The sequence below is a fragment of the Sesamum indicum genome, linkage group LG5 (genome assembly GCF_000512975.1).
Source record: "Sesamum indicum cultivar Zhongzhi No. 13 linkage group LG5, S_indicum_v1.0, whole genome shotgun sequence".
Classification (NCBI taxonomy): domain Eukaryota; kingdom Viridiplantae; phylum Streptophyta; class Magnoliopsida; order Lamiales; family Pedaliaceae; genus Sesamum; species Sesamum indicum.
The window spans coordinates 2,909,661-2,926,780 of NC_026149.1; the positions used below are offsets into that span (position 1 = coordinate 2,909,661).

Here is a 17,120-nt window from a genome sequence, read left to right on the forward strand (position 1 = left end):
TGATACTGCTGTTCATCAGCGTGGCATCAAACGCCGTGCAATCGATCCAGTCTTTCAGCAACTCCTCCTGCCCCCACATCTCCGGTATCCAGACCCGACCCGCCACCTCCACCCGGTGCCTCTTCAGCCTCTCCCTCCCGCTGCTGTTAATCTCCTCTACTGTTGCCACCACCTCGCTTGGTGCAGTGGTAGTACTACTACTTGTATGAGCAGATGGCGTGGGGTTTATGAGCTCTTGTGGTTCCTGCAGAGCTGATCCCTCCTTCTCGGACTTACTCTCCTCCAATGATCCCTTTGTCTTCTCCGGTGGAACTAATAATGGGTTCTCGGATCCGGGTTGATGGTCTGCAGCTTTGGTGGGTTCGGATGGAAGCTGCAGCAATGGGTCGGAGTCTTTGGGAGGTGGCATGGTACTGGTCGGTTCTTTACCTTTTTGCATGAGTAAATATATATAGTGTGGTTCAGTAGTTGAATCCGGAGAGATGCTAAGATGATTCTGGTGAGTATAGTGAAGGAGGGGAAGAAGATTAGAAGGAATAGAGAGAAAGGTTCTTTATTTTATTGTGTGGGAAGAAAAGAAGGAAAATGAAATGAATGGGAGTGTTTGTTTACACGTCAACAGAAAGTGTTCTTGCTTTGTATGGTAAGCGACAAGTGTACGTGTCTTCTTTTTTCAGATTTTAGGATTCAAATTTATGTGGTTTCATGAGAGAGAGAGAGAGAGAAGTTTCATGAGAGAGAGAAATGATGATGATGATGATATGTTTCAAACAGAAAGGATTTTTGGTGTGGATGTGTGAGGTTGATGTTGATTTCAGAAGTTTGTGTGATTCTGATGATGTTTGGGCCTATGGGGATGGAGATTTTGATTTCATATAGGCATCAAATCATTTAATGGGAGATGGGAACTTGTTTGGAATTGAAAGGATGTTGACACAGATATTTCGTTTGTGCTAAAGCCTCCCAAACTTTAATGTCTGTACCCACCATTGCCCTATTACACCACCTCTAAGTCTAAGGTCCCTTATTCCACTTCTTTTTGCATACTGGCCCAATAATAGTTTAAAGGTAAAATTACGACATGTTATCTTGAAAGTTGCCATAATTATAACTATTTTTAATATTTAAAAAATTACAAATACCTTCTCGTATTAATAATCAATTAATAAAAATTCTATTTTGAAAAATTACAAATACCTCATGATATTAACAATCGATTAACAAAAATTCTATTATGATAGCTCATTGTATGATGTATTCGTTCAACGATTGTTAATTTTAGGAGATATTTATAATTTTTCAAACAACAAAAAAATATTTATATTTATAACAAAGTTCAAGAGGATCTGCTGTAATTCACCCTATATTAAAATTTGTTTAACTTTGTAGATACCCGGAAAAATATTCAGAGAAAATTGAAACTGTGGTGCAAAATAAGCTCTAAGCTCCTCAGATTTATTACCACAGGATCTCCAAGTTATATCAACTGTTGCGCTCTATATGCAATGTTTTTTCAAGTGTCTAACTCATCATTCATACATCCAGATTATGTTTTATTCAGAACAAAAGAATGTGGTAAAGCTCCATCCTTCTCAAAGCTAAGTTTTCATATTGGATGTAACAGCCCAAAATCCTGTACAGACACACTCCGAAGGTGAGATCAAGTTGAAGACTACTAGATGTGATGCAGAATCTAACAAGGGAATTAAACTCTTGGATAGCGAGAGCGTCCTTTCTTCCTCAAGAACTCGGGGATTTCCACAGAACCACCTTCTAGAAAAGATGCGGGTCGCCTATTGAGACCAATGTTTGAATCTCCCTGTGGCAGCTGGTTTGCCTGCATCGTTTTCACAGGCCAACAAATGCTTAATAAAGATTTTAGTAAGGTATATGTGGTGGAGAGATGGATGTATACCTGGAGGGTTCTCCCATCACTCTCTCCTTGACGTTTAAAACCAGTGGCGATCAAAGTTATGCTAACCTGAATTATTAGCAGACAGAATTGATCAAATTTTATTGCATGTAAATGTCAGAGCCAACAACTTTTGCATAGTTCTGATCTATCAGAAACAACTTCTGCTCTGTTTCTCCATTCTATGCCTTCATAGCTCACTAATAACCCCACGTCCCTCCAGCTCCACAGGCCAAGCAAAAGAAATATAGGTTAATAATAAAAACGCCCTTGAGGTTCGCCTTAATTACATAAAACTACCCCTTCAAGTTTCAAAGCACATTGATGACTTATAACCAATGTATGATGGAGAAACACAACTGGAACTAGGAAATGTCATTTATACCTTTTAAGTAAGTTGAAACAAAAAATTAAGAAAAAGATCTGAAGATTAAACAAGAGATGATTTTTCCCCTTAATAAGAAAGAAAAAGGAAATACAACTTTCCAGGGTAGGGGGAGACTCGAATGGAATGTAGAGTGCATGGCAATTGGAATGGGATGTGGGAGTTGGTAACACTGGGTGTCTATGGGTTTAGGGTCTCAGGAGTTGGGACCAAGGAGGAGGTAATAATGTAGGGGGAGAGTGGGCTATGGAGCCGGGTGATGCCAAGTAGCCTAGATTGTAGTTGATGGGGGTTGGCCATGCAGGATGGATTGGGCTTGTTGGGGTGCCGGCACCAGGCTGGGGCCTGGGCAAAGGTGGTAAGTGGGTTGTGCATGCAGTGCGGAAGGAGAAGATTTTTTTTTCTTCCCCTTCTTTGGTTTTCTCTAAATTTTCTAAATCAGAGAGAACACTTTGAATTAAAAAATAATTTAACTATATTATAAAACTATTTTCGATTTTATTTATACAATTGATTCCACATATGTTTCCTAGTTTTTAGTATGAAACTAAATTAACATCCAAACATTTATTTCAATTTATGATACGTAATTTAAATTATCAAATTTGCACTAGACTCTGGTAATATGTAAGTGGAGGCAAATGTCAAGGATGGTGGATAGAGCAAACCTCAGGACTGGTTTTTGTAATTAACCCGATAATGTAATATTCACAGGAGAAGATGCTACTAACTGAAAAATGACTTAAGTGATCTGTGAATGCTTTTGACAAGCTCAAGTCTTTGCCCGTGAAATCATGTCAAGCTTTTGGGGAAATCATAATGCAGCCAAGTCCAGTTATTCTTTCTCTGATTAGGACGCTTTTGCAGCATTACTCAAGACAAATGGATGGATGGTGAAGGCAGCTGACAAAAATAGTCCTAAGTTTCTAGATTATAGTAGTCTTGAATAGATGAACTTACTTGACCACTTATTGATGGATCCACCACAGCACCAAAAATTAGGTTGGCACTTGGATCCACTAGATCATATATGACTTCTGCTGCAGCATTTACCTGCCATTTCACATTTCAAAACACATATAAAGTCCATAATCATGAACGGATAAATCATGTACAGATGAATATGAAATAGATATGTACCAATTTCTATCGTGAAGCATCATTGAGTATATACCTATACCATCTGTAAAGACATCTTTCCTATAACTCAAACCTAGCCAAGTGAGTAGGCTAAAAACTATGCTTTCTTTTTATGTTTCAATGGTTAGACTCTACCCAGTTAATACCCTGAAATGCACCATCTAAAAATAGGAGTAATAGGCTTTTCTCTCAAACTCCATGATATCATTAAGGCCAAAGGAAAGGATTACATAGGCCCTATAGCCAAGCATGTGGAAATACAGAGGTTTAACTGCACCCAGACATGAGCATGAAAAATATGTGACAATCAATTCTACTTCACCCGCATAAGGCATTACCGTGAACTTACTCATGCTAGCATGGTGTTTCCTAATAGCAATTTCACTGTACAGACAGAGACAGGGTATGGCTGAAATGGTGAGTTTCCTATTACTCATTTTACATGCAGGAGATTCTCTTGTCATTACTCAATATCATATTTTGCGTCAGAATGATGTGAATGGAAAGAGGACACAGGCAAGAAGCTAAATATATGCAAGACATAAGTATCAGGAAAAGAAGTGCGAGGTGCAAAGAAGAAACGGTAGGGAGAGAGAGCATTAACCCACCTCAAACAATGTTAGATCACTGCCACCAGTTATGTTCCAGACTATTCCAGTAGCTCTCTCTATACCAATATCCAGTAAGGGAGACTGGATGGCATTTAAGGCGGCATCTGTAGCCCTGGTTTTTCCTGCATTTCAGCAAGCTAAAAATCAATGTTTGAAGTGTTAAAAAAGAATAGGGATGAATGGTGAGATAGCTTCAAGAGACCCAAGTAACAACACCATATGTGCTTTTAGGAAATAATACCAAAAAGAGGGGGAAAGAAAGAGGAGCAGAAGAAGGGAAGAGTACAAGCAACTTGCATCGAGACACAAAAATTCAGAGTTCATCCAGCAAGCAGCAAAAACATCAAACAAGCAACAATACCAGCAAGCAAGTGAAGTTAATGGCTTCTTGACGATACCTGTTGCAGTTCCAATTCCCATTAATGAAGAACCTGCATTAGCCATAATAGCTCTCACATCAGCAAAATCTACATTTACTAGTCCCGGGATCTGCAAGAAAGGCAAATGGATTACCACTTCTATCGCTTGCTTAAAATAGAAAAGGCAATCAATAAACTGTTATACAGAAAAATACACAATAAATTTAACTAGAAAGTTCACTGCAAGGGTCCATATGGTCATTCAGGTACATAAACCACAAAGGTTCTCACTTTAGCATATTTATGTCTATAAACTTATATTGTCATTCAGGTATGTGGCTACTGAGTCTTCACATTCAAGCAGGTTAATGATAAACATAACATCAATTACACTTCATCACTCCTTAATTTTAGATAAAGCAAGTTCACATTTCCCACAAAGATGAATTTATTATCAGCATAGTGTTCCTATTTTGGTTGAATGGATAACTTTCAGATATAAACCAGAAGATACAAAGATAAAACTCGCACATAATTCAATCCTTGGTAAAGCATAGTGGTCATTAACAATAAAAGATAACGCCTTTTGGAGCAATACCAAGATCTTGCTTTGGGCTAGTGAGTGCAGATAAATGCCAAACTAAAACAAACTACAAAGACTTAACAAACAAAACATATAAGCACACACATACAAAATCAACTTTGTTAGGCGTGCACTAGATCCACCATACCGTGATTATATCAGAGATACCACGAACTCCTTGTCTAAGAATATCATCAGCAAGATTAAATGCTTCTGTTACTGGTGTAGATGAGGATACTGCCTTCAAGAGTTTTTCATTAGGAATAACAATTAGGGTGTCAACATTTTCTCTTAGAGCAGCAATTCCTTCTAGGGCTTGAACAGTTCTTCGCTGTCCCTCAAAAGAGAATGGAGTAGTAACTATGCCAACAGTCAAGATACCCATAGACTTTGCAACCGCAGCTATTATAGGAGCTCCTCCAGTGCCTGTTCCCCCGCCCATTCCAGCCTGCAAGTTTTCCAAAATAAATGACTGAGACAAGCAGAAAGAGCAATTTATGATGCACAGAGATTATAATACTTGCTAGGTAGATGTCCAGAAAGGTAGATATCACTGTTTCCTTTTACACATTCTGACGAGAAACTTGACCCTCTTGAGAAATGATTGTTCATTTCCAAACAAGTCAACAGCATAAGCCTTTGGGCAAGAAAATGTCTGAGATCCAGCTCAAACGAAGTTCTATTCCCATGCTTGGTTTTCTTGATTTATGACCACAGGTCACCAGAAAACTTACTGTCACAAAGACCATGTCTGCTCCATAAACTGCACCCTCTATAGCCTCTTTGCTTTCTTTAGCAGCATTCATCCCAACATCTGGGTTCCCACCAGCTCCAAGTCCTCTAGTCAGCTCTTGGCCAATCTGCAGTCGATGCTTAGGGAAGACCGGAGACATCTTCATGGCTTGGATATCGGTGTTAACAATCCAGAACTCAACCCCCTTCATTGCACTCTCTATCATACGGTTGACAGCATTTGAGCCACCACCTCCAACTCCAATAACCTTGATCTTGGCCTCATTATAATTGTTCAGAGTGGATGAGTCTCGCGGGCTCTCAGTAACACTTCCACTGGAACTATCCTGTCTCGGATTGATCATTGTAGAGTTTGTCTCACCTCCAAGCAATGCGATCTCAGGGTGTAGGTTCAGAAAAGGGTCCTTGCTTTGAAATTGATTAACACTGTGTGAGTTTGCTGAACATTTGAACTGTGGGAAACTTGAACCACCTTTTTTCCCAGCTGCTGGGAACCCATTCCTTTCTTCAACCATTTTCAAGGGAGAAACTCTTGCCCCATGAACAGTCAATACCCCTAACGGGCTTCGAATATCCAGAGGCGTGAAATATTGTGATGTGCATGTAGCCATTTATGAAATATCCAAGTCCCAAGTTGCTTTTATCTGACCAGAGCACCCTGGTTTGACAGAAATCTTACTGACTATATCCCAATTTACCCTTTTTTCTTTCTCAATACCTGTCAATAAATAAATCAGCAAACTAAGGAGAACCGTCTGAAATAAGAATGTACCCACTTCAAAGCTTGTGAAGATACACTAATCCTAAGTATAAAAAATTAGCAAAATAGAAAACCTCAGAGGCAGTAAATTGAAAGCCAGATAAAAGTGTAATTCAGCACAACAGCATAAATCAATGCACGTAACAGCTACAAGCAAAAGAGCAACAACTACCACCAAGTAGCTACCATGAAACAGTAAGAGCACTCAAATGTATCAAACAACAAACATGAAACCGAATCCCAAAGTGCTTGCAATTCACCTGAATCCCTGCAGGAAGAATGATTCTACCATCCAAAAACACGAAAAGCGTTCGTGGGATTTTTGTCCTTCAACTGCTACACTAGTAGACGAACACAAGCCTTCATATATTACCAAGAAATCAGCGGAATGAGGCAGAAACTAACAGCATAGAGTGTGTGTCAATATCATTGTTGGAAATGCAGGGTACACGGAATGGCCTGATGCGTCGAACATTAATTGGAAAAAGAGAGAAAATAAAATGTGCAGGGTTCACAAGAGTCTCCTTCAACAAACTATCTTTTCAGCATTGTATGTATCTGTCGACTCCAGCATTTCACTCACACTCTCCAATTTATTAGCCTTTGTTGTTTAGAAGGAGTGGAGTGGAGTGGGCCTCTCTGCCCTCTGGGCTTTGATGTAATGGAACGTTATCATCCCCGGTTTTGGTTCATTGGTTGGATTTTGATTTTTCTCTCCATATTTGCTGCTTTCTTTCTTATGGGGAAAATTGTTTCCTTTTATTTTCAATTTTGTTTCTATCTGTCCATCTATACTATATATAATTAAATTGGTGTCTCAGTTATTTTGATATGTTGATTTTAATTTATTAATTTTTTTATTACCTTCACATCTATTTTTGGGACGGATCTTGGGATCGGACTACACCCGCTTTATTGTCATTAGTATCAAATATTAATTTAATTATCGCAGTGTAAATTCCTGTTTTGATTATTGTAGAATTGTTGGACTTCGCTACATACACATACACATCCAATTCAATTAATTTATAGAAATACAACTCAACTAGGCTTTTTATATATATTAGTATTATGTTGCACACTCTATGTGTGTACAAATTTTATAATATTATTTAAAATAAAATATTTATTAATTAATAAATTATATACAAAATAATATTAATAATAAAGTTATACAAAAATTATGTAAAAAAAAAATGCATAAAGAAAAAGAAGTAATTAATATAAATATTATGCTAATCTTTTTTTATATGAAATAATTTTCTCATTTGCAATATCACATAAGAGTAAATTACATTAAACTCTCAATATATATTCAAGTAATTTTTTGCAATAAGTATAATTTTGTAGATTTAGATACTTTAGCATAATTTTTTATATAAAGTGAGTTGTATAATATTTTACTTTCTCAAAAAATAATTTTTAAATTTAGATATCCAAAGGTTGATCAAGTGAGGGTAATATGGGAAATCAAAAGGTAAAAGATTTGAAGGGAAAAGGACTGAGTTTAAAATTTTTAATAACATAAGGGGTCGTTTTAGTTATTCTTTTAAATTAAAGGAAAACTTTGCAAATTCATTAAATTAGGGGGGGTTGAGCAATTAAGAGGACGAGAGACGCCAGTTATTGGCTAGAGGAGTACGTCCCAATGATACAATCATCGGGATACACGTATTTACGTGGGTCTCCGCACGTACCATCAAACACCTTCACTGTGTGTGTATTCCTCACAGACGTACTCACAGCAGCTTGACCATTTCGCAGCTCCCACCTTTCTCCAACCTTTCTTTTTCCAGCAAATCAGATTCCAGCCTTTCGACCCTTTTCTCCTCTCCTATTATTTTCACCGGAAATCATTGCTTTTTTCATGTTCTTGTACTCTCTCCCTAATTATAGATATGTACGATTTGCGCCTGTTATTTGATCTTTCTTGATTGATCGCGTTGCGTTTATTAGCTTCTGATTGTTAAGGTAAATGCCCGTGTTTTCGATTCTTGTTTTCTCTGATCTTTTAACTGTCTTGGATTCATTGAGTGTATGTAGACGGTGGAATGTGACTTTTTTACGTATTTTCTCGAATACTTGGTTGCAGGAATAGATTTGCAGAAACTGGTGAAGTTGATAATAGCTTATGGCTTCCGGAAATACTCAATAGATGAGGGAGGATTGGTATTCTGATGAAGCATTGGATTGGATATAGTATTGATTTGGTTGATGGATAAAGTGAATGTTTTGCTGAATATTCGGATACTGGGCTTGTTTTTTCGGTGTATTCTGAGTGTTGATTAAGTAAACTGAATTTTCTGAAGATACTAGTCGGAATTGTAACAATCAGCCTTTTGCTTTCTGGCATTCGTTACCGTTGAGAGTTGAAGTGGATGGTGAGAATAAATAAGAAGGTAAAAATTATCTGAACGATCAGTATTGGATGTGGCTTAGACTCTACAACTTTAAAAGAGCCATGATCTGATTGAGTTTTGGTGGACTTTAGCATTTCTGTTGCTCTTATACTCTATAGTTGTTTTGTTGACTTTGAATGGAGTATCTTCCAGTTGAGGTTGTCGGGAACATTCTGTCACGGCTTGGGGCTGCCCGAAATGTGGTGATTGCATCTGCAACTTGCAGGAAATGGCAAGAGGCTTGGAGGAATCATCTCCACACTCTTACGTTTAATTCTAACGATTGGCCCTTGTATCATGAGTTTTCCACAAGTAGACTGGAGATACTTATTACACAAACAATATTCCAAACCAAAGGACTGCAGTGCCTTTCCATAATTATGGATGATGTAGATGAATTCTCAGCCGCTCCAGTCATTGCCTGGCTCATGTACACTAGAGAAACCTTGCGCCAGCTTCACTATAATGTGAGGACGACACCTAACATTAACATTCTCGAAAAATGTGGTAGACATAAGCTTGAAGCGTTGACATTGGCTCACAATACTATTACGGGGGTTGAACCTAGTTATCAGAGGTTTCCCTGCCTAAGATCTCTGTCCCTGAGTTATGTCAGTATATCAGCCTTGGATCTGAGCCTTCTGCTTACTGCCTGCCCAAAAATTGAGGTATTGACCCTAGTCAGCCTAGATGTTGTCATGTCAGATCCACAGGCGGTGATGGAGTTGACTACTAACTCATTAAAGCATATTTATGTGGAAGCTATCAGCTTGGATAAGTTCATACTGGAAGCTGATAGTCTAGAAAAACTGCATTTGAAAGATTGTACACTCGAGGTTTTTGAGCTGATTGGTAAGGGCATGTTAAGATTCCTGAAGATTGATGATGTTAGTGTCATCCATCTTGATATTGGCGAGAATGCTGAAAATCTTGAGATTGTTGATGTTAGTAATTTTACAATCATGTGGATAAAGTTCTACCATATGATATCACGATCATCGAAGTTGAGAAAGCTTAGGCTTTGGGGTGTTGTTTTTGACGATGAGGATGAGGTTATCGATGTAGAGACTATTTCTTCATGCTTTCCTTTATTAAGCCATCTAGCATTGAGTTATGATCTAAGAGAGACAGCACTACATGATGGCTTACAAGGTTCTTTTGTTTTGGAGAATGTCATTGTTCTGGAGCTCGGGTGGACAGTAATTAGTGACCTATTCTCGACGTGGGTCTCAGCACTTCTTGAAAGGTGCCCTCATCTCAGGAATCTGGTCATCCATGGTGTTGTTTCAGAAACCAAAACCCATGAAGAATGCCACACGTTGGCCAACTTCACATCATCTATCGTAAGACTTATGAGGAAGTACCTGGACGTAGAAGTTCAATTTAAATATGAATAGATATTGTAGACATTGGAATTTGTCATCCCTAAACTGCAGAAGCAGGTACATGAGCTTCAATTGAGATTCTTCATCTCCTCTTTTGGTCTTTTGCCAGATAATTTTTGGACTTGAAGGCATGTGGAATGATATTTTTATTTCTACAAGATTGCTGCCTATGTTTGGTTCCATGCTATGATATATTTATTGTTTCTTGATAATTCTTAAAATGTGAAGTACATTGTTTTTGGTTCCCTCATGGAGACTATTTCTTACGATATAGTGTGTTTCCTTCTTTTCTTCCTATCCATCTTTCTCTTGCTTCCTTCTCAGCTTCTCCAAAATTTGACTGGATTCTATTTATTAGATAACATTGATATTTGTATATGGTCAGAGGAAGGTATGGAAAATGAATAATTGCTAAGGGGTCAAGGGATTGATGATGTTACTGTTATAAGTAATGAAACTTGTAGATCATTACTTCCCTTCTCACCACTTATACAAATCCAAAAGATATGCCTTTATCTTCTGTTTTCCTTGAAAAGAACACCTAAATTAAAATTGAATGAGATTTTTAACTGGTGGACTCATCATGTTAACTTGGCAGAAGATCTGCATGTCAGTCCTATTGACTCTTTTCCATGCCATAATTCAAAGAGTGATAATGAGGCAACATTCCGTCTCTACAGCTGAATATCTAAAAGTTTATGCGTGATAAATGGTACGCCCTTTTATTCTAATAAGGTGAGAGTGTTTCAGCATGATGAGAACCTCCAAGTCTACCAGCAGTATGAATTTGGGGTCAGCAACTTACTAACTTCCACGTTCTTGTCATCGATTTTAAGGACATAATCTTGAAAGTGATGGTTTCTTTCTTTTCTCCATATACATCCAAGGGAGTCGCTGTTGTAGGTTAATGAGTCTGAGCTACCCAATCACCCAGGTCGAACGATTTTCCTTAGCTCTGCAGCCAATTAGAACTTAGAAGCCATCTAAAAATTCAGAATTCTCCTTGAGGAACTGGTTCTTAACGTGCCTCCCCACATTGATTATATTCTTCTTGTAGACTTATCTATCTGACAAGCAACCATGCATATTTTAGCCTTACCGAATGAAATCTTGAAAAGGGGTACATGATACAAAGGATCACATGCCGTTTTTGGTGAGCCCTCTGCTACTCTGTTCACTTAATTGTAATGAATAAGAGGTACCTTTTGAGACTCAAGAGTGTAATTTGACCTTTCAGGAGGAGAAGTCACCTATTTTACTGCGAGTTGAGGTGTATTTTCCAGAGATGGTACAACTTGCCGTGGGCCACAGAAACGCCTCTTATACTGGCCAAGTAATCTGTTCCATGAAGGTTTTTTGATATAGTATCTACTTAGCCTTTTGCAGTCCATGTACTCTTCCTACATTTGTAATCTGCAATTCTTCTTTGAAATCGTCTCGCATTTCTTATGCTTCTAACAAATGTTTGTCACATGTCGCGAACTTTGAATGGTTACCTCATTACTATGACAAGAAAGCTGCAAAGTTTTTACATGTCATGAACTAAGAGAACTCATCTAAGTTCTTCCATCTCGTCCACTGTATATGTTGCTTGTCGAGGGCCATGATAAGAAACTATAGACACACTTGGACTTGTTGCAGTGGCAGCCGCGCCTGCAGCATAAGCCTCAAACCCCACCATTATTCCTGGGTGCAAATCTCACCATGTTTGGTGGTGTTGGTCCAGTTGATAGACTTTGGTCCTCTAGAAAACCAGTGACACAAACAATGGTCCTCTAGAAAACCAGTGACACAAACAATACTGCCACTATCCACAAATACAGGCTAAAAAGCTATTGACTTCTTGATCGAGCCTGATGTATAGAAAATAATGCAATTTATTTCCCTAAAGAATTTACACACCAGGGGAAAAAAGGAAAAAAAAAGAAGGAAACAAGGTTCCTTGTTGTCGTTATCAAATTCACAGGCTTATCATTTACCTCTAGCAGTACAGGAAAGATTGCAAAGATTATGCAAAGGGCAACCACTACTACGACTATATAACTCAAAAAGCAAATCTATAAGCCTCAAGCCTATCCCCAACTCTCTTATCAGAAAAAAAGAAATGCAGAGTTTCAATCCACCTCACCCACCCAATATTCTTTTGGCTTCTCTTTCCTGTCTTCCCAGAAATGACAGTTAAAAAGGCATTCTACCCAAGGTCTTGTCAAATCGGCATTAGTCCACTGGTTGCAGTTTGCTTCAGTAAAGACAGCTCAAAGTTCTCCTCATTGCTTGTACTGTCTCATTGGCTTTCTGGGCCTTGGATTGCATCTGTGCCTTTGCTCTTGCTTCCTCATAGTACTGTGACCAAAGTTTGCCGAAGCACATAACTAGTTATTGGAAGATTGTACATAGGTTGGGTGCAAATATGGATTAACATAGATGATAAGTAGGATACATCTCTCTCCTGAAAGCATGCAGTCGATTTACCTGCTGTTTCCTTTTCCTCTCTAGCTCAGCCTGTTATGGAGTCAAGATGGCACAAGTGTGTTAGTAATACTAGTTAACCATTTAATCGTGATAAAATAAGTTGTGGGCTCTAATTGCTGACTGAAATCATGTACACTGTCTGTTAGGTTACCAGAGCATGTTTTAGGTGTGCGTTCTCTTCTTTCAGTTGGTTCAATTCTGCTTCTAGTTCAACTGTGTAGGCCTGCCCAACAATAAGAAAACATCAAACTGAAGAAACATGGCAGCACAAAGTTCGTATGTTCTCCAGGCATCCATCAATTTTTGCTATCTATAGATTATCAGCACAAAAAGTGAATTCATGGGTAGATTACCTGCTTCCTCGCCCTAGATCTTGCAGCCGACTCTCTGTTCTTGATCATTCTTCTTTGCCGCCTCTCCACCACCTTCTACACCGGACCATCTATGATCCGCTTTCGTCCTCCCCTAGCTCCACCCATATCTAATCCATACTGATTTCCGCTGTCAACATGATTTGTCCCAAGGCCATCTGAGGACACTGGGCTAACCGGTGACCCCATTCCCAAACCTTGTACCTGCCCAAATCCTCCTCCATTGCCATTCCCCAATCTCCCTCCATAATTGACTGTCGGTGTGGGCTGCGAGTACCCACTGGCCCGTTTCATTCCTCCTGTGTAACCCAGTGCCTCTCCTACAGCACTCTGAGGCATTGGCTGAGCTGTAACGTTATTAACACCACCACCTATCGCCATTACTGGTCTTGCAACAAAACTAGGCCCCATCACCGGATGGCTGCTGTTTTGGAACATCCCAAACTGTGGCTGCTGAGGTGGTGCTGGAGCAAAATTCTGCTCCCTTACAACCCCAGCCCGAATCAAGAAATCTTCCAGTGTCATTTCTCCAAATGTCGGTTGTCTCTGAGTATTGTTAGGATTCTGAATTTGGCCCTGAGTGTCATTATTATGCTGCTGCTTCTTGTGGATCTCAGACCATACTTCATCCACAGTTTTCCTACACAGAGGCTCTGGAATGCTGAGAGAACCTTGCCTTGGTAAGCTAGGCTGCTTGGCTATTCCCTTATCTGTTTTAGTATTAGTTTCTTGCACAGGAAAGTGCACAGCGTTAGCGTTGTTGCTGGTGGCTGTAGCACTCGTAGCATGGGCTTGATTTTCTTCGGCGGTCCATATGCTGTTGAGGAATTCATCCATGTTCATGGAGCCAAAATTCTTGCCACTCTCACATAGTGTGTGTTGGAATTCATCGAGGGTGAGTGAGTATATTGACGACTGTCTGCCTAGTGATTGAAGTATCAGGTTCTTGGTGTGTTGCTGGCTTGACTGCACCGGCGGCTCAGCGTCTCCTTGAGATACGATATCAGAATCTGTAGCTACCATCTTGGCTTTTCCAGTGAAAACCTACAAAATGTTTCGGATCACAGAAACTGATCTAGGATGCTAAATCACACTACTATGTTACCGGAACTTACAGAATCAAGGAAACAAACACCATATTCAATCTACTAATTTCCTTCCAAAGGACCCCTTCCGGCTACTTCTAAAAAGGAAACAAACTCCACCAAAATTCCTAGGGGAAAAAAACCCTATGAAGAACCCTCATCCGGGAAGTTCCTCGTCTCATCTTCAACTGCATTAAGCATATACTAACACTTTTCAATTAATTGTATTAGAAGAAAATTCACTACTGACTACATTTTAACGGCTATGGATTAAGGGTTGTGATAAATGACTATTATTAACTATGACTAAATAACACCAAAGCAAAAAATTTGACAAAAATATTTGTCATGACTGTTAGCCATGATAAACATTTTAGCCACACCCACAACTTAAACCACATCTACCGACAACGTAGCATAGCTAGTCAATGACTATTTATTTTTAAATGTTATACTTCTTGGTGTTGGTTACCAAAGATCCCGTATATAGTAATTGTAATTAGCAATACCTTCATCAGTGTATCTATCTGTAATACTATCTGTAATACTATCTATACTAATATATAAGAGAAAGTCTCTTTATCTCACAAATGGCATTTATAAAATCGCGGCACCAATTTTATTATTATCTATATTAATATATAAGAGAAGACTTTTTTCTCTTACAAATGGCGATTATGATACCGCGGCACCAATTTTATTATTATACCGATAATACTCCTAAGTTTATTTTCTTTTTTTGTCGCTTTTTTTTCTTTCTTTTATTTTTTCTAAATGTGATAGAATTGGTGCTTATATATATATATTCTTATTCATAATATATTTTAAAACATTAAATATTATTTATTATATGCACGTAGGGACGACGTGCCACGACGTCTAGTTAAAAAGAAAAACTTTATTGTCGTAACAAACCCTTTAACTCATTTCTCCCTCCAACAAAATTTGACCATAATAGTAATTTCAATATTTTTTAATGAATTTACTAAAATACCTCCCAAACCTCCTCAACTCACAATCCCATGATTGATAATCATTTTATCAATAAGAATATTAATTATTTATAAGTTTTAAATATTTTGGCAGACGCATTGGGTGAGTTGTGTATTGCTAATATACATATATATATATATATATATAAGAAGATTGTGTAGCATATACATGGTCAAGTGCTCATTCAAACCCTAGTAGGTGAGGTAAAAATCCTGATTTTTTCTTGTATTGAAGCTTGTAATTGGTGTTTTCACAGTCGATCCATATTAAAACCTCCGTTTGAACAGCTAGCCATCGAGTAGATTAATCCTGTCACTATTCGCAAAATTCTTTATATCAGCTTATGACATTAATAACTCTGTGAATAACGTTAATTGTTCCAAATGTAATTAGAACACTAGACTACTAATTAAATAAGCATATACATATATATATATATCAAGAATGGCTAAATCAATAAGCTATCGTCTAACACGTACGCATTACCGACGAGAAGCAGAAAAAATCAATGCAACAAATAACTGAGTAATGAAAAACAGCTGATCTGCAGGGATCATATCTAACTTCTTCATGTGACTAATTGTAGGCAAGCTGACATGGAAGCTCAAGGTACAACCCGAGACTGCAGCCCTGCTTGGTAGGTATATATTCATTAAAAACTGAAAGCAGAATGCTATAAAGATTACCCGACGTCCTTGAAGCTTGGTAATTACCAGCAGGGTCCTGAGTAGTGAAAGCTAACTCATCATGAACCCTCCATCACAACCCTGCATATATATATATATGTATGTATGTAAATGTAGAGAGAGAGAGAGAGAGAGAGAGAGTGCTTGCAATTTGGAAAAGGGTGGTTTTCTTGTGGGGTGGGTTAAAGAAATGGAGAGATAATGTTTTGTGGGCGGGGGCAAGAGGAGGTGCGTAAAGTAGGAAGCGCACCAAAATGGGAAGGGGGAACACTTTGAACTGCGGCCCATACTGGATCCAGGTCCAGGCCGAAGCACTCTGAGTCTGATCTGCTGCTGGACACGTCCTCCACACGTGTCCTCACTCCAATTCCTCCCCCACTGCTCGTCTATCCCTGCTTCTACACGTGTCTTCTTGCCCTGACCAAACTCACGTGCGGATTTCGGCTGGATGATCCGAGTGAGGGTGGAGACACGGCTGAAATTGTTGGCTTGTCATTTCTCTCCTTTATCAGAGAAGCGTTAAAAATGTTTCGTTTTTATTTGGAATTGTGAGAGTGACAGTGAGAAACGGCTATAAAATCAATATGCTATTTTCCCCCCATCCCCTAACCATTCTTCGATTCTTTTCCTATAATAAATATTTTTTTTTATTAATTAAAATTTATTGAATATATTTATATTAATTAAAAAATTAATATTAATATTCAATTAATTTATTGAAGTCAAATGATTTTTTCTGACTAAACTACTTTATAGCGATGAAAATATACCCCCTCACATGCATTAACGAATAAAAATGTGTTAGAATAATTTGATCAGGAAAAAAATTATCTAACCCGGAATAAGTGAATAAGTTAATCGAGAGTAAATATAAATTTTTAAATCAAATTTTTTATTAATGTCAACAAATTCAATGAATTTTGATAAAATAGATAGGTTATTGATTAAAAAGAATCAAATATTAAAAGTACTAAATGTAATTTGTCAAATTATAAAGAATTTATGTACAATTACACCAAATCTCTGGGGTAAAAGTGTAATTATTCCTTTTAAATTTTATAAACTTATTTTTGAAAAAAGAACAGTTAACCCCTATAACATTCTATGAACTTTTAAATATTTTAAAATTTTAATAAACTCACTCGAATACCCACTAAATATTTTTTGATAGAATCTTGATTAGTGCTAAATCCGACAATGCTATTTCACTATAGACCTAAACTAGG

General features: G+C 38.0%; 2 protein-coding genes and 1 pseudogene across 4 annotated transcripts in view; 1 reads left to right on the forward strand and 2 right to left on the reverse strand.

The window, feature by feature from the left end:
* Positions 1 to 1,008, reverse strand: part of LOC105161813 (proline-rich transmembrane protein 2-like) — a 1,291-nt gene extending 283 nt beyond the window's left edge. Inside the window, exon 1 of the mRNA XM_011079627.2 lies at positions 7 to 1,008. Coding sequence (XP_011077929.1) covers positions 7 to 439 — 433 coding nt within the window. The 5' untranslated portion in view covers positions 440 to 1,008. The remainder of the gene's footprint in view (positions 1 to 6) is intronic.
* On the reverse strand, positions 1,472 to 14,850 carry LOC105161814 (annotated as a pseudogene).
* On the forward strand, positions 8,156 to 11,799 carry LOC105161764 (F-box/LRR-repeat protein At1g67190-like). 3 transcript variants are annotated; one of them, XR_002287123.1, is made up of 4 exons: positions 8,157 to 8,474; positions 8,596 to 10,344; positions 11,345 to 11,440; positions 11,525 to 11,799. XR_002287123.1 is itself a non-coding variant. In XM_011079572.2 (3 exons), the coding sequence occupies exon 2, from the start codon at positions 9,040 to 9,042 to the stop codon at positions 10,297 to 10,299; it is 1,260 nt and encodes a 419-aa protein (XP_011077874.1). In that variant the 5' UTR covers positions 8,156 to 8,474; positions 8,596 to 9,039; the 3' UTR covers positions 10,300 to 10,344; positions 11,525 to 11,796. The 3 variants fall into 3 exon arrangements, 2 of the variants coding, with proteins under 2 accessions (XP_011077874.1, XP_011077872.1); XM_011079572.2 differs by lacking the exon at positions 11,345 to 11,440 and having other exon boundaries at positions 8,156 to 8,474; positions 11,525 to 11,796; XM_011079570.2 differs by lacking the exons at positions 11,345 to 11,440; positions 11,525 to 11,799 and having other exon boundaries at positions 8,596 to 10,517.